Genomic DNA, 18745 nt, shown 5'->3' on the forward strand with positions numbered 1-18745 from the left:
CATAAGCTTTGGAATGAATTCTGGAAAAAAAACAAACAAAACCAACAACAAACCGCACCAAAAACCAACCCAAAACCCATCAAACCCCCCAACCTCAAAACAAAATGAACAATTATAAACAGATATATTTTCTGTTTCTTTTTCTACTGGAAAACTTAAAATGAAGATTCTAAGTGTCCATAAAATGCAGTTAGAGTGAGGATTTTTTTTGTTTCCATTTTAACCTCAGTAATTACAGCCACTGCAGCGACAACTGTTTGTTTTTTCCCCCGAGAGGACCGATGGATGGATTTCAAGCCCGGCAAACGTTGCCCATTGCTAAAACCTGCAAAACTGAGCACCGACCTGTTTCTAAGCAATTAAATGTTGTCGCTCACGCCTGAGCTCTGAATGACGCCATCTCGCCCGGCAGGAGATCTCATTAAGCGTGTGAAGATATTTCACTGGGGAATTTGATTTCTGTGTTTCACGCCCGAGCAGCCGGGGCTTGGGGGGGTGCATGCATTTTGCAGAGGGGGCTTTTAGAACCCGGTTTTGTTTCTGTTGTGTCAGGTTCTCTCCGTGAAGGAGAATATCTCTGTATTAATGTTGATTGCATCATCATTTTCATCTTTAAACTTCTGCTCTCAATAAAATCAATGTTTCTAGGTGAAATAATTGGGCGCTCTTAGGTAGGCGCGTCCTGTCCCGCGTTTTCCTGTTCAGGTAGCACAGATGCACGTGCATATGTTAAAAAAAAACAAAAAAAAAACCCAACAACATGAAAACCAAAACCTGCTAGAAAAGCAAAACTCACTTCTGGCCAAAATATGTTGATTTGCTGCTCATCCTTTTCTTTAATTTTTAGGAAGTCTTGATTATTTCAAGGTTGCCGGTATTTAGCTTCTGAGAGTAAAATGGCAGCGTTCCAGGGTGGCATTGGGGAAAAAAGAAAGGGAAGAGCAGTAGGGAAGTGGGTTTTTCTCTCTCTCTTAGATGGCTTTATCACAATTAAAACTGATGGATTAAAAGATGCGAGTGCTGTGATAAATGAGTCCGTTGCGTGTCTCTGGCTGTTGTTCTGGCACGCATTAAGAGCGGTTCTTACCCTCGCTCCAGAGATGCGCCGTGTGGGCGAGAGCGTGCGAAAGCTCAGGCAGAAGCGTCTCCGGTAACACTGTCTGCCCGGTGCTGCCCGTCCCAGCTGGGGAGAAACTGGTCCGGTCCGAGGGCAGAGCGTGTGCCGGGGAGATACGGGTCCGAGAGACGCCGGCGCTGGCTGCGATGGACGCGCTGGCTGCGATGGACGCACCTGCCCTAGGAAGCGGCCCTAGGGAAAAGAGCGTTCTGTTTTCTATGTCTGTGAGCAACAAGTACGACGGCCCGGTTCTTGGGAATGGTTCTGTTTCTTCGTCCTGACATTTGATTTTTTTGCAACATGTTGTGAGCGATCTCTAATGTTTGGGCTCTGTACTCTTTCAGGTAGAGGCGTTAACCCATCAGCCTAGAGCCACGACGGTACACGCAGTCAGAGATTCGGAACTTGCCAAGCTCCCAGAGGGAGCACTGACATCCATCAAACGCAAATTCCCCCAGGTAAGAAAATTAAAAGTATTTTCTGTCTATCTCAAAAGACGTCTGAGGAGCTGAAGCTCTCTGTTAGCATCGAGTCCTCTGGGTTTTTTGTATGATTGATGCCCGCTGAGAAAACATTTTGCTCTGTTTGTCTGCCTGAGCTGATCTATACCAGACTTCCACCAGCTTCTCTTCCTGTATCTTCTCATCCATTAGAGCATCTTTTATTGCAGGGCTGTTGTGTGTCTCTGGAAGAAGTTCATGCTAAATGCAGGAAATGCATATTTAGCAAAGCGGAAATCACTTAGTGCTATTGATAGCGAATGAAAGTTTGACTTCTAAAATCCCTTTAAAACGTTGTTATTTGGTTGTTTTGCTCACTGGGACTGGAAGTCAGCACTTGGGTAGATGTACCCGGGTTTCCAGAGCGTTGATATTTGGGGGTTGGGTTTCCTTTTCCTTGCGTTTCAGGCTCAGTCCTCGTTCTGCAGCCACCAGGCCCGTCTGTGTCCTGAAGACTCAGATCGCTCCCTTTGAATCCATCAACTCATCCATCTTCTTTAATTCCCTTGACATTATACCTCTCTCCTGCAAAGCTGGAGACTGACGGACTTGAAATTTAATTCTTTTGTCCCTAAGTACATTAGGGACATTATACTAAGCACTAAATCATTGCACTAGCCTTAAAGGCAATTCTTTAATGCTCTTACTTCAGATTATTTCTGATTTTTTTCTTTTTGCTGTCTTTAAGACATATACTTATTTTACCAGATTTCTTAAAAATACCTGCAAAAGTAATAAACCTAATTAAAATACTTGTATTCTTTTGCCTTCCTGGGACCCACAAAAACATTTTTGATTTTTTTTTTTTAACTGTATAATACAAAGCCTCTATTCACGCATTCTCATGTCAAAAAAACCCCAACCTGTGGGGTTCTGTCTGTGTTATTGCTAGGGTAATTTCCTCATTGCGCTACGCGTTCAGAAGCGCTGTCAATGAGAAATAATCTTCGGGCTTTCCCTGTAAGCGTTATTTTTGCTTAAGGGTTTCTGAACTTGTGTTGGGGGTTGTCGAGGCGCTCCCGTTCTCTGGGGCTCTCTTGAATACTCCTCTGATTCCGCTGTTCTCCGTGCGGCGGAGATTTCCTGCCCCGATGTAGGAGCTGGTGGCAGCGTGTAACCTCTGTGCCTCACCAGCCACCGCCGGGTCCCGCCAGGCTGCCGTCCTCCCTTGGGTTGTTCTTTCTCCTGTCCCGGTCCTCGTGACTGGTCAGGGCGTGAGGAAATGAGCCGGGTGGGATTTAAAACCACCTTTTTCCTTACATGGGGGATGATTTTTAAATGTTACTGGCAAACATTTAAACTGTAAATTACTGGGAAGCACCGAACACGTCATATTTAGCAATGCCTTGAACACAGCCTTTGTGCAGACCAGCGCTGTAATCCTGCCTTCTTTTCTGGGGCAAGAACGGATTTCAGCGCCTCCTTTCTCTCGCTTCCCGTTTCCTATTCTATCAGTTGGCAAAACTTACGCGTGCTCTCTGTGGAGACGTAAATCTTTTTGCTTTGCAGTTAAAGTTGAGCTCGAGTGTTACATTTCTAGTGCAACTCAAAACATTTATTTGTAATAGAATTCAAATGTCTTCCCATCAGCCCGTCAGCCTCAAATTCCTGGCCTTTTTAATATGGAATTGGTTTTCTCTGGACGTGCGTGTAGTTTGGCTAATTAGTTGCAATGAAACAAAATGCCAAAATAGAACTTTTAAGGAAACGTGTTGCAAAAAAGGTTGTTAGAAAAACACATCCTTGCTGCTGTTTGAGATCTCCAAATTCTAAATAAAGGTTAAACTGGTATCAAAAATGTGAGAGCTTACTATCGGATTATTTTAGAACAGGCATTAGAAATAGAAAGAGGAGTGTGAGATAGACTTTAAGTAGGTGATTTGTGTGGTTAATGCTGCCAGACTGGCTTAAGAACCTAAGATAAAGTATTTATTTATTTTTTTTTTAATATGATCTCAAAGTTCTTGTGTCTTCTCTTTTTGTGCGTTTGGTCCATCAGATAAGAGAGGAAGGACAGAAGTGAGGGGAAATTGAGGTGACGGAGGAAAACAATAGGGCAGACAGTTTGAAGTCAAGTAGAAAGTACAAAATCAAGTTTCAAGTTAAAGGAGTGTCCTGGGGAGAAGGTTTTGAGCTGGGAACTAATGAACTGCACACAGAAAAGGGTCTGGGTAGCTGGTTCTTAGAAGAAGAAACCAGGCATTGGAGGATCAAAAGCTGACCGTGCCCGAACGATGTCATACAGTTGAGAAAAAAAATAACGATGTCAACAGAATGTTTTCTGGAGTGAAGAAATCCTTGCATTCTCCCTGATATTGGAAAAGCTTCAGTACCAGTGGCAGCGCGTCTGAAGGAAGAGACAGACCAAATGAAGAGAGTCGAGAGGACAAAAAGGCGGCTGACTGGTGTTTAGAAATATTTATCTATAGAGGCAAAAAGACTGTGAAAGGTGAAGGGAAAACACGGTAGCTATTTTCAGATGTATAGAGTTGTCTTCTAATAGCCGGGGCATCGGCTGCTCGCCATACCGGCATGGCAAATGGTAGTGTCCTGACATTGCAGCGGTTGGATATTAAGAAAAAGCTGATTCTACTCTCTAGAAAGGCTAAAAGATTGTTACTCGTTTTTATAACCTCTTAAAAAATTGTGTTTGAGGTAGTGCCTAGTGCTGAGCAGAGGGATGGGCCGGATGAATTCTCCCGGTCCTGTTTTCTCTCCTGTTATTCTAGGAGAGTGATGTATCCACCGGATTTATGATGTTGTTTTCCCCATCCAACCAGAAGTAATAAAGTAATGAAGGGATAGCAGGTGCCATAGTTTTGAAATAATTGACTAGGTAGCAAGAGCTGGCTTGTGATTCAGCAGCATGCCGAGGGGGGGGGAATCTCCCTCTTAGTCCTCTGCAAAGTAGAGAAACGTCTTTTAAGAAAACAGGGGAAAAAAGCAACTCTGCCTCTGTCAAACACTTGCTGTCAGGAAGGGTCAGTTAACCGGAGTCTCACTGGGTGGAACAGGGGTCAAACATTGGTGCTTGTCCCCCTGAGTCAGGTGAAATGTTCTCTTAGTTCAGAGGATCCCCATGCCAGGGAGAACGGCTTTGTTGGGATCTTCCTCTTGGCAGTCAATAGCGTGTGCCCTAATGGCCAAGAACCAGGCAGTTCCCGAGACGGAATTACCCTCTCAATTAGTTACCCCGGAGATGTACTATTTCTTGTCAAGGGCAAAAAGCCCTTTAATTCGAGGAGTTAGCGGAGAGCCTCCATCCAGCATACTTCATCACGCGTACAGTCGTGACATGTTTGTAGATGGTCCAGAAAGGGATCCAACTCTGGAATGCGCCGTAAGAAACTATTACCCGATGGGTAGGAAAATGGTAAACGTGGGTGGTACTTGCTGATGAGAACAGCATCGAATGAGGGAAATCACGCTCTATTAGTCCGTACAGTAATTCAGGTTCTTGAGCTGTGATGTACAAATGGGCAGCTGCTGCCCGGGGAAGCACCGAGCGCTCGCCCTGGTTTGTCCCCTCCCCTGGGCATCGGCTGCGGTCCTGTCGGGCAGGGTACTGGTCTGCTGGGGTCTTTGGTGGGACGTGCTGTAGCCGCTGTTATTGTGTGGGCTGAAACAGACGGGTGAGCATGGGGAAGCTCATCTCAGTTATAAGTACCAGCCAAAATTTCAGAGTGTGTGCCCAGAAGTGGCAGATGTTGACTTGTAGATCCTGCTCGGTTTGCAGAAGTCACATCCACATCTCCTGGCTTCTCAGTAAAGCATCCCATCTGGGAGTCACTCTGGTATGCCATCCTGGACGTTCCCAATCGGAAGCCGTCCACAGTGCCAAACTTCTCCCTGGTTTTCTGGGCGCTCCTGCCCGGGGGCCGCAGCTCCCCCGTAGAGCCGTCGGGGCACTCGGCCAGCCGGAGCGTTTGCTGCTCCGACGGCCCCGCTGCTTCTGGTGCCGTCTGCGGCTTTCCAGAGCTGCGGGAGCAAAAGGGAATTGATTCTTTCTATTTTCATCCCTGCCTTCAGTTCAGAAAAGTAGGACAGAGAATCAGCTCACGATTTTTGGCACCGCAAAGCGGTTTCGAAGCAGTAGCGAGAGCGCAGAATTTGTGAACAGATTCCGGAGATGTTCTAACATCAGTGTAGAGCTTGGATCGCGTTTCGTAGAGCAGCTTTGCCTCTGCTGAGCTGAGATTGCTTTTGGTTTGTTGGTTGGTTTTTTTAATTTTTTTATTTTTAATTCTAACTTGAAATTTAGACCTGCTGTAGCTGATGGAAATCGCAGTGAGAAATTGCTGCGGAGCTGTGGGGGGGTGATGTGCAAGACAAGCGTTTGCGTGCTGGAAATGCCTGCTAGAAAATACTGAGTTTTTCCTGCGTCCTTCTTTTAATTCTCTAAGTCTGCCCTTGGGGTTTAAATACATTCAGAACCAGCTTGAGCAGCGAGCCCTGCTCTCTCTGTACGCGGATTTTAACCAGGGCTTTTCTGCAGTGGCTGGAGCCTTCCCGAGGGTTGTCAGCCCTGCGCGGGAGCTCGCCGCTGCGCTCCCTCCGGCTCTGGGTGTATTGTGTATCACCTCGTTTCAGCTCCACGTGACGCTGTGGAATAGGTCAGGAGAGGCCACGCTTCTAGATTTTTCTGCATTCGTCCTCACGGCCCACTGAAAAAAGTTTTCCTTGACTGTAGGAGAAGGGGATGTGAAAAGGAGAGAGGGTTCGGTGGGAGCGTGGCCGGGGGCTGTGGCCGCCCGACGCGAGGCCGGCGGGAGCACGAGCTCAGTCACGGCAGTGATGCAGGGCTGATGTTCTTCAAGACACAATTGATCACAAGCATTAGAAGCTCAAACAGCCCCTGGATAAAGCTTCAGTTCTTCCGTGCGCGTTAGCGGCGTTTGTAAAGGTGCCAGAAATTGTGGCGAGCGAGGGTTTAAGATGCGCTTTGTCACGGCGGGTCTCAAACCGCCCGGAGTTTTCATCGGAGCCCCCTTGCGAAGCTGCCGGGTTCTGTGACAAGCAGAGTGTTTCATCTGAGCTGGGGCTGTGCAAAGCTTCAATAACCCCATGGTTTTATTCAAGTTGGTGATCTAATTTCCCTCTCCTCCTCCCTTGTCCCTCCAAAAAAAACCTCAAGAAACCTGCTGCAGAATAATGGCAACTCCTGGACGAGCTCCACAGAAACGAACCTGCTTTTATGTGAATTTGTATGGATAAAATGGCTGTTATTGCTATTTTACCCCAATTTCATTTGCTTCGTAGAATAGAAAACCCTTGGCAGCCCTGTTTTTCCACACTTGCTTATTCACGTTGGATCTCAGTGTGGTAGAAAGCCCTCTTACGTCTCCTTTAACTAAATCACTTATGTATGTGAAGGTTTATAATGTCCTGCTATGAAGGTGGCAATAAATTGTTATTTAACATATTTAATTTAGAGGTGGCCTATTGGATGACTGATTTGAAGTTTTAAAGGCTTAACTATTAAGTATTTTATTTTTAAACTTCAGAGTACAGAAAGTACTTGGCTGACCCGCAAGCCGTCCTGTTGAGTGTGAGAATAGTGGTCTCTCGGATCTGGGTGATGTCAGAGGATCCGCTGGAGAGGATCGGAGCAGGCTTGGAAGGAAAAGCACGTTTGGATTTGCGGGGCTGCGTATCCGCTGGCTGTACAGGGTGCAGACGGGCACGTCGGGCTGCTCCCTGCCTGCTTTACCCAGCGCTGCTTTCCTAAAGCCGGGACCTGCACGAAGGCACCGGCGAGAGGGGACGGCGCTGCCCGGCCCTTCACTGTCTCTCACGGCAGCTGGTTCCTTAGATTTAAAATAGCGTACGATTAAACCTGAACCTCCGCAGCGCGGGGCAGGGTTGATGAATGTGTTGTTTTGGGTTTGTTCTTATGTCCCTCCTCTTCTAATAGCGATGGATTTGTGCTACCCGGTACCTTTCACATCACTTAGTTGTTGCTGTGCATTTGGATGTTGGTGCAGATTTTGTGATTTCTCTAAATCAGCTTTGTTGAAAGTTAGCTAAGATGGGAAAAATCTTTGTTTGGTACCGTTGTTATCTATTAGCAGATAGTCAATTTGCCAAGCAATCCGTACTCTTCCCAGAATGAAATAAATATCCATAGGGAAGTATTTCACAACTGAATTCTCGTGAAAATCGCTGTCAAAAGGGCTTATTGGAAAGCCGCTGTTAAGTTTCACAGTGGAATAGGGACAAAAGCTTTAACTAGAACCTGGCCTTGGAAGATCAGCTGGGTGTGGATAATAGGTTGAAGTATTTTAAAGAATTATAGGAAATAAACCGCCTAAATGAACGACTTGGTGTGGGAATTCTGGTAGCTGTGAAGCAGGCGGTGCTCGGGATCCAGCACCCGGGAGCTGAGGCAGCCGGACCTCGGCAGCGTCGCTGGACACCGAGCTGTCGCCCTGCCCGGCCCCATCGCTGAAGGACGTTTGTTTTGAAACCGAAATTAGTCATCCTAAAGCAGGCGAATACACTCCCCTGGGGAATGCGAAGTTTCTTCCTCGCCCTGCAATGCAGAGGCTGCAGGTCTGTTGAGCAGTTTAACATCAGTTAAAACAGAGGGAAAATGAATGGTTTCCCAGAGCCTTCTCTGCAGCAGAAGCAGTTTCCCCTTTGGTATCACAGAATCCCAGACTGGCCGGGGTTGGCAGCGACCTCTGGAGATCACCCAGTCCCACCCCCGGCCAGAGCAGGGTCACCCAGAGCAGGTGGCACAGGAACGCCTCCAGGCGGGGGTGGAATGTCTCCAGAGACGGAGACTCCCCCACCTCTCTGGGCAGCCTGTGCCAGGGCTCTGCCACCCTCACAGCAAAGAAGTTCCTCCTCATGTTGAGATGGAACTTCCCATGCTCAAGTTTGTGCCCGTTACCCCCTGTCCTGTCCCCGGGCACCACTGAGCAGAGCCTGGCCCCGTCCTCCTGACACCCCCCCTTTCAGTATTTATCAGCGTTGATAAGATCCCCCCTCAGTCGTCTTTTTTCCAGACTGAAGAGACCCAAGTCCCTCAGCCTTTCTCCATAAGAGAGGTGTTCCAGTCCCCTCAGCATCTTGGTAGCTCTATGGGGGGCATGGGGGGAGCCAGGGGGGTTGGAGGCTGCTGGGGGCTGGACGGGGTCTGACTGGGGATGGAGGCGGTTCGGAAACAGCCGGGAAGATGACAGATTTCCAGGTAGATGGGGTGGTGAGCGGTGAGCCGGGTCAGAGGGGTGGAATTGTGCTGAGCAGAGCGCTCGCTCACGCCGTCTCGCAAAGGGAAACACTCTACGTCCTGCTCTGCCCTTCACGGAGTGTTCTGGTGCGTTAGTCTGAGAAGGCGAGGAGGTGGAAGGAGGAGGAGCAACGTTTTATTTCCCTTGCAAAATGTTTGTCTCGACCGAATGTCCTGCTCTGGGCCAGGTTTGATGAATTTATAGTTGCAGAGGGTCCGCGCGAGCGGGAGAGGCTTCAGGGCTTTTGGGGAACGGTACTGAGGCACCTGGAATCCCAAGTAGCTTTTGAGGTAGAGAAATATTCAGGTTTTTTTTTTTTAGCCCTGTAAGGTTAGTTTTCTTCTTCCTGTCCTTTTGCATAAGCTCAGGAAAGTGAATATTTGTTTGCTTTGGGTTATTTGTTGGTTTTTTTTCTTTGTTTGGGGGGTTTGGGTTGGGTTTTTTTGGTCCATTGACATCCTTGCCTTCACAACCCAGGCAGGATCCCCATCTCCAGAGCCCAAGCTGGCGCTCCCAGTCCCTGGAGGTGGATATTGAGGCTGCTGGCGAAGCCCGGTGACCTTTCCAAGCCATTGCCCAGCCGGCGGTGGCAGCGGGGGCAGGACAGGACTGTGCTCTGCGGCACAGGGACACGTTTTCCCTGCGCCGTGGCAGTTTCAGCGGCGCCGCTCTGCTCACAAGAGAAACACCTCATCGATGTCTCTGGTCCTCGTTAGTGGTTGAGGTGATTAACTGTGATTAACCGAGCAGGATCCACTCACCGCGAGCGCGGTTTCTAATCGCGAGGGACGATAAATATAGATCCAACTTCCTCACAAACTGAAACAAGTTTGGCTCCATCCCTAGTACAAGGGGTCAAAAAATTGCATTTACTTCGCAGGCAACTGATGATTCTCGTCTAATGTGGAAACCTCCCGCTGTTCTGGGATAAACCTGCGTTCCGACTCGATGGCTTTTTGCAGTGCGGATTCTTCTTCAAACCTTAAATCCGGATGGCCTGGGCTGTGGGGGGGGCGGTGCCCGGGGAGGATGGGGGGTGTCTGCGGGGCGCTGGAGGAGGCTGTGAAATCCAGGATGCGCCGGAGGGATGAGCAGAGCAGGCGCTTCCCGCTGTGCTGTGAAGGCTGTCTAGCCCTGGGCGACGGTGACGCCGCAGCAATGAGACGGTTTTGCGTGTAGGGATGTCTGGGAAGCGCTCTTCTGGCACCGCGCTGGGAAAGGCGGGCGTTTGCGGGGACGAGGGGCTGGAATTCCTGCCTGCTTGTGGAAAACCAGTACCCAGCCCATCGCTGGCTCAGCTGTGCTGCGGGCAGTGGTGGAGGCTGGGTGGCACCTCCAAAGGATTGAAAACTCAGCGTTTCTTCCAGCTAAATCTGGTTTTCCCAGCAGTGCTGCCAGAGCTCCTGCCTTCCCCCTCTGCCCAAACCCTCACTGCCAATTCCAGAGCTTTTCCTATGAAATACGGCTAAATAGTGGTGCTCGGTGACAGGACAAGGAGCAACCGGCACAAACTGGAACACCAGAAATTCCACCTCAACATGAGGAGGAACTTCTTTGCTGTGAGGGTGGCAGAGCCCTGGCACAGGCTGCCCAGAGAGGTGGGGGAGTCTCCGTCTCTGGAGACATTCCAACCCCGCCTGGAGGCGTTCCTGTGCCACCTGCTCTGGGTGACCCTGCTCTGGCCGGGGGTTGGAGATGATCTCCAGAGGTCCCTGCCAGCCTGTGATGAAGTGAAATAAGTAGGGGGGGAATAAGTGACTGCTGAATCCCCTGCCCAGGGGTCTGTGCTGAGGGACCTGCCTGCCAGTGCCCCGTTACCTGCCTTTCTCCTGCCTCTCTCTCTTCCAGGCGTACTTGGAATAACTCTTCAGTTTTCCCTGCAATCCCGATCCAAGCCCTCCCAGCCCCAGGGCTAATTTCTGCTTCCTCCTCCTCCTCCCCTCCCCAGGCTAAAGCAGCCCCCTCCATGCCACCCAGGTCCAGCCCTGCTCCCCTGGCTTCCTTCTCAGCGTCCCTTGGGTTCCATCGAGCTGTGCTGCTCCTTCTTCTGGTGCCCTGTTCCTGGAGGGCTTAGAATAAAGGGATTTGGAAACCCGAAGGGCGATCTCTTTTTAATCCTCCCAGTTGGACTGAATTGGGGAGAGCTGCTCTGCACAATCGTGGGGGTGGGTCAGCGATTGAAGCTTGGGTCTGTTGTCGATGATGAGATGTGATTTGTGTTGGCTTCTCCCTCAGACGGATGGACAGGTCTTTTTTTTTTTTTAAAGAAACACATTGCTTTTTTGTGAAAGAAAATTTAAGGTACATAATATAAAACTCCAAGGAAATTTCAGGCCAGTTCTTAGCTCTGATCCCAAATTGATGTTCCTTCGACGTTGCCATGACTGCGACAGAGTGACTCATCCCGTTATGGTTAGCAATTTGCTTGTCTTACAAAGTCACCAGGGAAATAATTTTTCCATATCTATATGTACCAAGGCTGTAAGGTTTGCTCTAGCAAACAAGACAAATAATATTTCCTGGTAACAGGAGCAGCCAACTGGAAAATGAGACCAATAGGTTCTATTCTTAGTTCCGTCATTAACCTTGGACATTTTCTTTAACTTAGCTAGAGCTCTCCTGAGCAGAAAAAGTTATAAATACAGGAGATGGTTTTAGTAAGTAATTAAAATTCTGACGTTTAAAGTGGTTCAGAAGTGTATAATGTTCATAACACCTTCCAAAACTGCTTAAGGAAAGCCCTGGTGTGCAGGTACGGGTTGTTGGGTGAAGGCACGTGAGCTGGGTGTATGAACACTCTTGAGGGGCAGGTTGTCTCCCATGGGAAGGGGAGGCAGTCTCATATTTTTTTATTAAGAATTCCCTCTTTCCCTCCCTGCTCCCTCTAGTTGGGGTAATTTTCAGTACTACACCAGTGCCATTTTCCCCCTGAGAGTGGTGAGCCCCTGGCCCAGGTTGCCCAGAGAAGCTGTGGCTGCCCCATCCCTGGAGGGGTTCAAGGCCAGGTTGGACGGGGCTTGGAGCAACCTGGGCTGGTGGGAGGTGTCCCTGCCCAGGGCAGGGGGTGGCACTGGATGGGCTTTAAGGCCCCTTCAAATCTAAACCATACCATGATTCAATGATTAATTGAATCCCAGAACTGCAGATCTTGGCGTTATTAAAGTGGTAATGAGTCATCTGGGTGATCGTCAGGTCTTGTTGTACTTTGGACATGTGGAAGCATTTTAGCTCCCATTTGAGATTCCTGGATGAGGAAGGAGGCTGAAAGCTCGCCTGCAGTTGGAGCTGCCCTCGTTCCGCCATCGCTCCTTAGCTCCATGGCCGTGCCATATCAGCGCTCTCAGCGAAGCAGGTATGGGTGGTTGAGTCCACTATTGGTGCAAGTAAGAGAAACGTTAAAGAAGTTGGTATTGGCTCATTGAGGAGATGGTTGATGTGGCATCTTTAAGAACTTACAGTGATGACTGTGGGACAGAAATTGCTCAAATAACTTTGATGAGCAACTGACGTCGTTTACCTGGACCTGAGCAAAGCCTTTGACACTGTCCTGCATGACATCCTGGTCTCCAAGCTAAAATACGGCTTTGATGGCCTGACAATTCAGTGGATAAAGAACTGGCTTGACGCCACACCCAAAGAGTGGCTGTCAATGGGTCCCTGTCCAAGTGGAGGCCAGTGACAAGCGGAGTCCCTCAAGGATCAGTACTGGGACCGGTCTTGTTTAACATCTTTGTCAGCGACATGGAGAGCGGCATAGAGTGCACCCTCAGCAAGCTTGCCGACGACACCAAACTGTGTGGGGCGGCTGACACGCTGGAGGGAAGGGATGCCATCCAGAGGGACCTAGACAGGCTGGAGAGGTGGGCCCATGCCAACCTCATGAAGTTCAACAAGACCAAGTGCAAGGTCCTCCATCTGGGTCAGGGCAATCCCAAGCACCGATACAGGCTGGGCAGCGACTGGCTTGAGAGCAGGCCTGAAGAAAAGGACTTGGGGGTGCTGGTGGACGAGAGGCTCAACATGAGCCGTCAGTGTGCACTAGCAGCCCAGAAAGCCAATCGTATCCTGAGCTGCATCAGGAGAAGCATGGCCAGCAGGTTGAGGGAGGTGATTCTCCCCCTCTACTCTGCTCCGGTGAGACCCCACCTGGAGTACTGCGTCCAATTCTGGAGCCCCTACTACAAGAGAGATATGGACGTGCTGGAGCGTGTCCAGAGAAGGGCCACGAGGATGATCAGAGGCTGGAGCACCTCTCCTATGAGGACAGAGTGAGCGAGTTGGGGTTGTTCAGCCTGGAGAAAAGAAGGCTCCGAGGAGACCTTATAGTGGCCTACCAGTATCTTAAGGGGGCCTACAAGAAAGCTGGGGAGGGGCTTTTTAGGATGTCAGGTAAGGGTAGGACTAGAGGGAATGGATTAAAACTAGAGATGGGTCGATTCAGACTGGACGTTAGGAAGAAGTTCTTCACCATGAAGGTGGTGAGGCACTGGAACAGGTTGCCCAGAGAGGGGGTGGAAGCCCCATCCCTGGAAGTTTTTAAGGCCAGGCTGGATGGGGCTCTGAACAACCTGATCTAGTGGGAGGTGTCCCTGCCTATGGCAGGGGGGTTGGAACTAGATGATCTTTAAGGTCCCTTCCAACCCTAACAGTTCCATGATTAGCTCGTACTCCTCGCTCCCCTTTAGGTCACACAGTGTTGGGAGCCACCTGTGTGCTCTTCTCCCTTCCTCCTCCAGGCACTGTAAAACTACTGGCAAAGCTGTGGTGTTTCATAGTCTAGGGCAATTTATTTAATTTTTTTTTTTAAAGCAAGATATATCAATGATTCTGATGGGCATGCTGACCTGCCTCGATGCTTACTCAGTCTTTTATTTGAAAGATACATCCTGAAGTGCTTGTTCTTACGGGAACAGCGTGTCTGTCTTTCTCCAGAATCCAATGTAGCCGTTTGCTGCTGCTTGTTTGGCTTGTTACGAGTTGGGAGAACTTTTCTTGTCTCTTTTTTTGTGTCCTCCCGAAGATTAGAGTTATTTTGACCTTGAATTATTTGTCTGGGGGAGAGTATCTGATAATTACTCTGTTAATTCTTAATGCATTTAAATGTGTCTTTTCTTATTTGGTAAAGCGTGCGCGCAGAGCTTTTCAGAATCAAAGATGCATTTTCCAAGTCTGTCGCTCCATGGTGTTGTGATTATTAGTCTTCTGCTGCGCCTCTTGTTGGGAATTCCTGATGTTAATGTTGGAGATAAGCTGGTCGGCTGTCTGAATATTGGTTTGTATCCATGTTAAGTCCCGGTGGAAAAAAAAAAAAAAGCTGGGGAAAAATCTGTCCCTTCAGAGGTGCCACACAAACGTGACTGGAGGGGAAAGCGACTGCTTGGTTTGTTCTGATTCTGCAGGAGTTTAGAGTGTGTATTTATCTCTTTTATTCAAGATGTCTTAAATTGGTTACTGTAAACACTGACTAATTCAACAGGGGGTCAGGAGGAAGAAAGACTGGGTGGGGGGGAGGATCTGTTTGAGCCCAAATTGAGCCTGTTTGAGCCTTGAGTACCTACAGAGGGTGGAGGGGAGCGACGGCTGCCGAGGAGGGAGAGAGACCCAGAGGTGCCAGCGCCCTGCAGAGGGAAAAGAGGACTGAAAATGCAATTTGACTTTTTTCCCAAAAGAATTGGATTTTTTTTTTCCTTTTGCTCCCAAAGAGAATTAAATACTGCCTTTTTTAGTTTACAGAATGATTCGGGTTGGAAGGGGCCTTAAAGCCCACCCAGTGCCACCCCCTGCCCTGGGCAGGGACACCTCCCACCAGCCCAGGTTGCTCCAAGCCCCGTCCAACCTGGCCTTGAACCCCTCCAGGGATGGGGCATTGATAACTTCCCTGGGAAGTTTAGTTTTGTTTTGTTCTCTTGTTTCTCCGGACTAGAGTAAAATAAGGTAAAAGAAATTAAGACAAACGATGAGTTGCCACACGTTGCGGCCAGGAGAGAAGCTGTGGTTGTAAACCCTGGTCTCTGTATGCTTCAACTGGAGATAACGTCTTACAAAAGTTTGAAAGTGTCTGTTTAAATGCATTATTTTTAGTACATTCTGCCTGAACGTTTGTTTCTTTTCTTTTTCTTTCTCTCCCCTCGCTAGGTTGTGACTAGACTTATTCACTTGCTGGGCGAGAAGATTCTTGGCAGCCTTCAGCAGGGAGGTAAGACTCATTCCTGGACGGTTCCCATTGATGCTGGGGCTTCCTCGGAGCCAGATTTGCATCGTTAAATCTGGAAACAGAAAATGCATACTTGAAAAGAGAGTTCGTCGCTAAATATTTTAGCTGTTGTCACAAGTGAATGGTGATTTTATTATATATATGTGTGTACATTTTATTTTTTTGGTGGAGCGTGGCTAAGTAAGTGTGGGAATGGAACGATCTGCAGTTGAGATAGAAAAGTACGGCTGCATATGTGCAGTGAAATCTTTAAATTTCAAGAGATTTCAATTCAAAAATGCAAGAGAAGAGCTCAAAGGGAGGATTGGAAATAGCAGCTATAACAGACCTGACTCAGATCATCCTGCCGAGTGGCATCTGCGTATAGACTGACTTAATACGGCTGTATTTGCATTCTCCTAATGAGTTGTCTGCAGGCAGGGCTGCTGTGGATTGGTTCTTCAGCGTTGTGTATGTGGCAGAGGCAAAACAAAGTCTGTTTACTGATGGAATTGAAGTGAGTAGGAGGAAATTTTCCAAAATTTCTTGAGCAGCTTGTACAAGAAAACAGATGCGTGTTAACTCCCGAGGGTGTCGTGGGGTTCTTTGCTGTTGTGAGTTGTTTTGTGTTTCTTTTTTTTTTTTTTTAATTACTTTTTTTGCTGTTTTTAAATATTGCAAGGAGACTGAAAGTGAGGTAGCCCGCTGTCATGTTTTGGTGAGTCTCAAAGTCCACTCTTCGTGTGCTCACCTTTCTGTAGGCAATCAGCTGTGCATGAATCCCTGGTGATAATTGTACTTAAGCTTTTGCGCGCGCTGAGATGCCTTTGTGGCCTTGGGCAGAGTCCGCGCTGCTTGGGAAAGGTGTGAGCTGGAGAAAAGGGGAGGACGATGAGTGACAGTAATAGGAGTTCAATCAGAGACTCGTCACTGAAGTTCTGAGGAGGGAATGCCTGGCAGAGATGAAGGAGCTGAGCAGGGATGTGTAACTCGTTTGAACCTACGAATATCTTGAAGATCGCCCAAAAAGAGTGGAAAAACCATGTAATGTTCTGTGCAGAGCTATTTTAGAAGACTTGAAATGAGTAACTCAATCGCTGAGTATGTTTGAAAAAAGTTTATCTGATATTTCTTTGTGTCCAGCGATGTCCTGTCAATCTTGTGTATAGACTTTGAGTGAGTTTTCATATGGTACATCAAATGTTCCCATGTGTCCGTCTCAAGAATTCATCTTTGTAGTGCATCTTAGGCCTTTGGTGGGTGAAATGCGCTAAGCAGGACACTAAATCCTGACTCAGGTAACAATAAGTTCATTGTGTACTTCGAGCCGAGTTGACCTGGGGGTGCTGGTGGACGGCCAGCTTAACATGAGCCAGCAGTGTGCCCAGGTGGCCAAGAAGGCCAACAGCATTCTGGCTTGTATCAGGAATGGCGTGGCCAGCAGGAGCAGGGAAGTGATGGTGCCTCTGTATTCGGCACTGGTGAGGCCTCACCTCGAGTGCTGTGTCCAGTTCTGGGGCCCTCTGTACAAGAGGGACATTGAGGTGCTGGAGCGTGTCCAGAGAAGAGCTACCAGGCTGGTGAGGGGTCTGGAGACCAGGGCATATGAGGAGAGGCTGAGGGAGCTGGGCATGTTTAGCTTGGAGAAGAGGAGGCTGAGGGGAGACCTCATTGCCCGCTACAACTCCCTGAAAGGAGGGTGTAGAGAGGTGGGTGTTGGCCTCTTCTCCCAGGGGAATAATGACAGGACCAGAGGAAATGGTCTGAAGCTGTGGCAGGAGAGGTTTAGATTAGATATGAGGAAGAATTACTTTACTGAAAGAGTGGTCAGGCACTGGAACAGCCTGCCCAGGGAGGGGGTTGAGTCACCATCCCTAGAGGTGTTTAAGAAACGTCTAGATGTGGCACTTCAGGGCATGCTCAGAAGGGCAGAGATTGTAGGTTGTTCGGTTGGACTCGATGATCTTAAGGGTCCTTTCCAACCATGAAGATTCTGTGATTCTGTGATAGGCATTAGCAGCAAAGTAAGGTTGTCTGAGAAGGCTTGGTTTAAGAGAAATGAGATAGTATCAAAATAAAACGAAGAGTTTGTTGAACACCCCTATGATCGATCTTTTCCTGTTCTAAGCTATCTAGAAAGATCTTAATCTTTGTCATATGCATCGTGTGTTTCTGTCAAAAAATGCTTTCCTCTGCCCACGCTCTTTGTCCTTACTCAGTGTACCATGTTGTGTTGGAAACGCTTCCACGGTTACTTTGCAGCTACTTCAGAGGTTCCATATTTTATGTCAATGCTCCTCAGCACGTCCCTGTGAAGCTCCCCATTTTCCCATCTCGGAGAGGAGTGAAAATAGGTGGAGATACACATTCCCTATAGGGATTTTGTTGAAAGCAGGTCTTTTATTTCCTTGATCAGGGATACCATAAAAAGTGAATGTCAGTTTTTGGAATATTTTGATACTGGCAACAGGTTTGGGGGTTTTGGTAGTTAAGCTAATTCCTCTCATGGGCTAAATTGATGCCTGTTCCAAAGTTGTGGCCGTTCAAAGTGATTCAAAGTGCCTTTTTATCTTTTTCTTAACAGCTCAGGTAAGCGCATGTTGTATTTGATTTGTTCCTGGCATCCAGATATTTTACCATGGCCTGACTTTTCCCCACGCGTGCTGTGTCAGCAGCCAAACACGGTGGAAACTGATCTTCATCCTCTTACGAGTGAAATACGTGGGAGCTCTTTTCTTTTACGTGACACGGAGGATGTTACCTTCGTCTCGGGATAAGCGATTCAGCAGCGCTTCCCTGGCTGCCTGGCCATTGGAAGCAATGAGATGGCGCCTCGCTTTCTGGGCTGGCTGACGGCCAGTTTGTTTTTCTTTTCGTACAGGACACCCTCTTGGATTGCACAGCTCGGGTAGCAAGTGGGACGCCGGAAACCCTGCCAGCAATCTCTCCACGGTGGCCATTATGCCGGTGTCTGAAGAGGTGCCACTCACGGCTTTTACCCTGGAGCTCAAGCATGCTCTCAGTGCTGTGGGTAAGAAGTGTTTACATGTTACTGTGTCGCGGGAAATAAACGCTGCTTTTTTTTATTATTTTTTTTTTTTTTTTTAAGAGGGGTACGGCCGGGTACCCGTCATTAGTCAGAGATGGATTCATGCTGCATCGGGGGGTAGCGGCACAGCAGTGCTCAGGAGCAGCCTTTTGCATCACCTCTTGCTTCTCTGTCCCCATCCCTAATGTCCATTTAATTTCAGCAGAAAATTTCATGGCCTTAATGACTGAAAAATACTGTCCGGCCTGTCTGGCCTCTCGCCTTGCTGCCATCAGCACCCCTAAGACTCTGGTGGACACATCCCACCACCGGTTTCCGTCTGACCCTGGTTCTCTCTCTCCTGTGTGAGGGTCTTTCAGGCTTCCTCAGTTCTACAGCTTCACCTGGCAAAGGATTTCTCTGGCAGTTTCCTTTCGCTGCCGTAGCGCGGTGAGCAGTAAGCATAAGGCTTGATGGAAGAGGCTTGTGGAGAAGATCCAGTTTGGCACTGGAAGTCCAAACTTAAATAATTTTCCATTTGTTGCTAGCTTGTTTGTGTCTTGAGCTCACAAAACAACGTATTCGGCTCACGGTTGAGTCATTAATTGCTTTATCTGTTGGTCAAGTTGTGTGTGCAAGTTCTGGTTGCTAAAAAAACCATGTATTTAATTC

General features: G+C 48.3%; 1 protein-coding gene across 3 annotated transcripts in view; it reads left to right on the top strand.

Annotated features, from left to right (window-relative positions):
* The window catches only part of PNPLA7 (patatin like domain 7, lysophospholipase), a 137552-nt gene that overhangs the window by 52318 nt on the left and 66489 nt on the right, over positions 1-18745 (top strand). For all 3 annotated transcript variants that reach the window (XM_074609343.1, XM_074609344.1, XM_074609345.1), the window contains exons 19-21: positions 1462-1575; positions 14988-15048; positions 17927-18076. In XM_074609343.1, coding sequence (XP_074465444.1) covers positions 1462-1575; positions 14988-15048; positions 17927-18076 — 325 coding nt within the window. The remainder of the gene's footprint in view (positions 1-1461; positions 1576-14987; positions 15049-17926; positions 18077-18745) is intronic.

Source organism: Larus michahellis, chromosome 15 (genome assembly GCF_964199755.1).
Source record: "Larus michahellis chromosome 15, bLarMic1.1, whole genome shotgun sequence".
NCBI lineage: Eukaryota > Metazoa > Chordata > Aves > Charadriiformes > Laridae > Larus > Larus michahellis.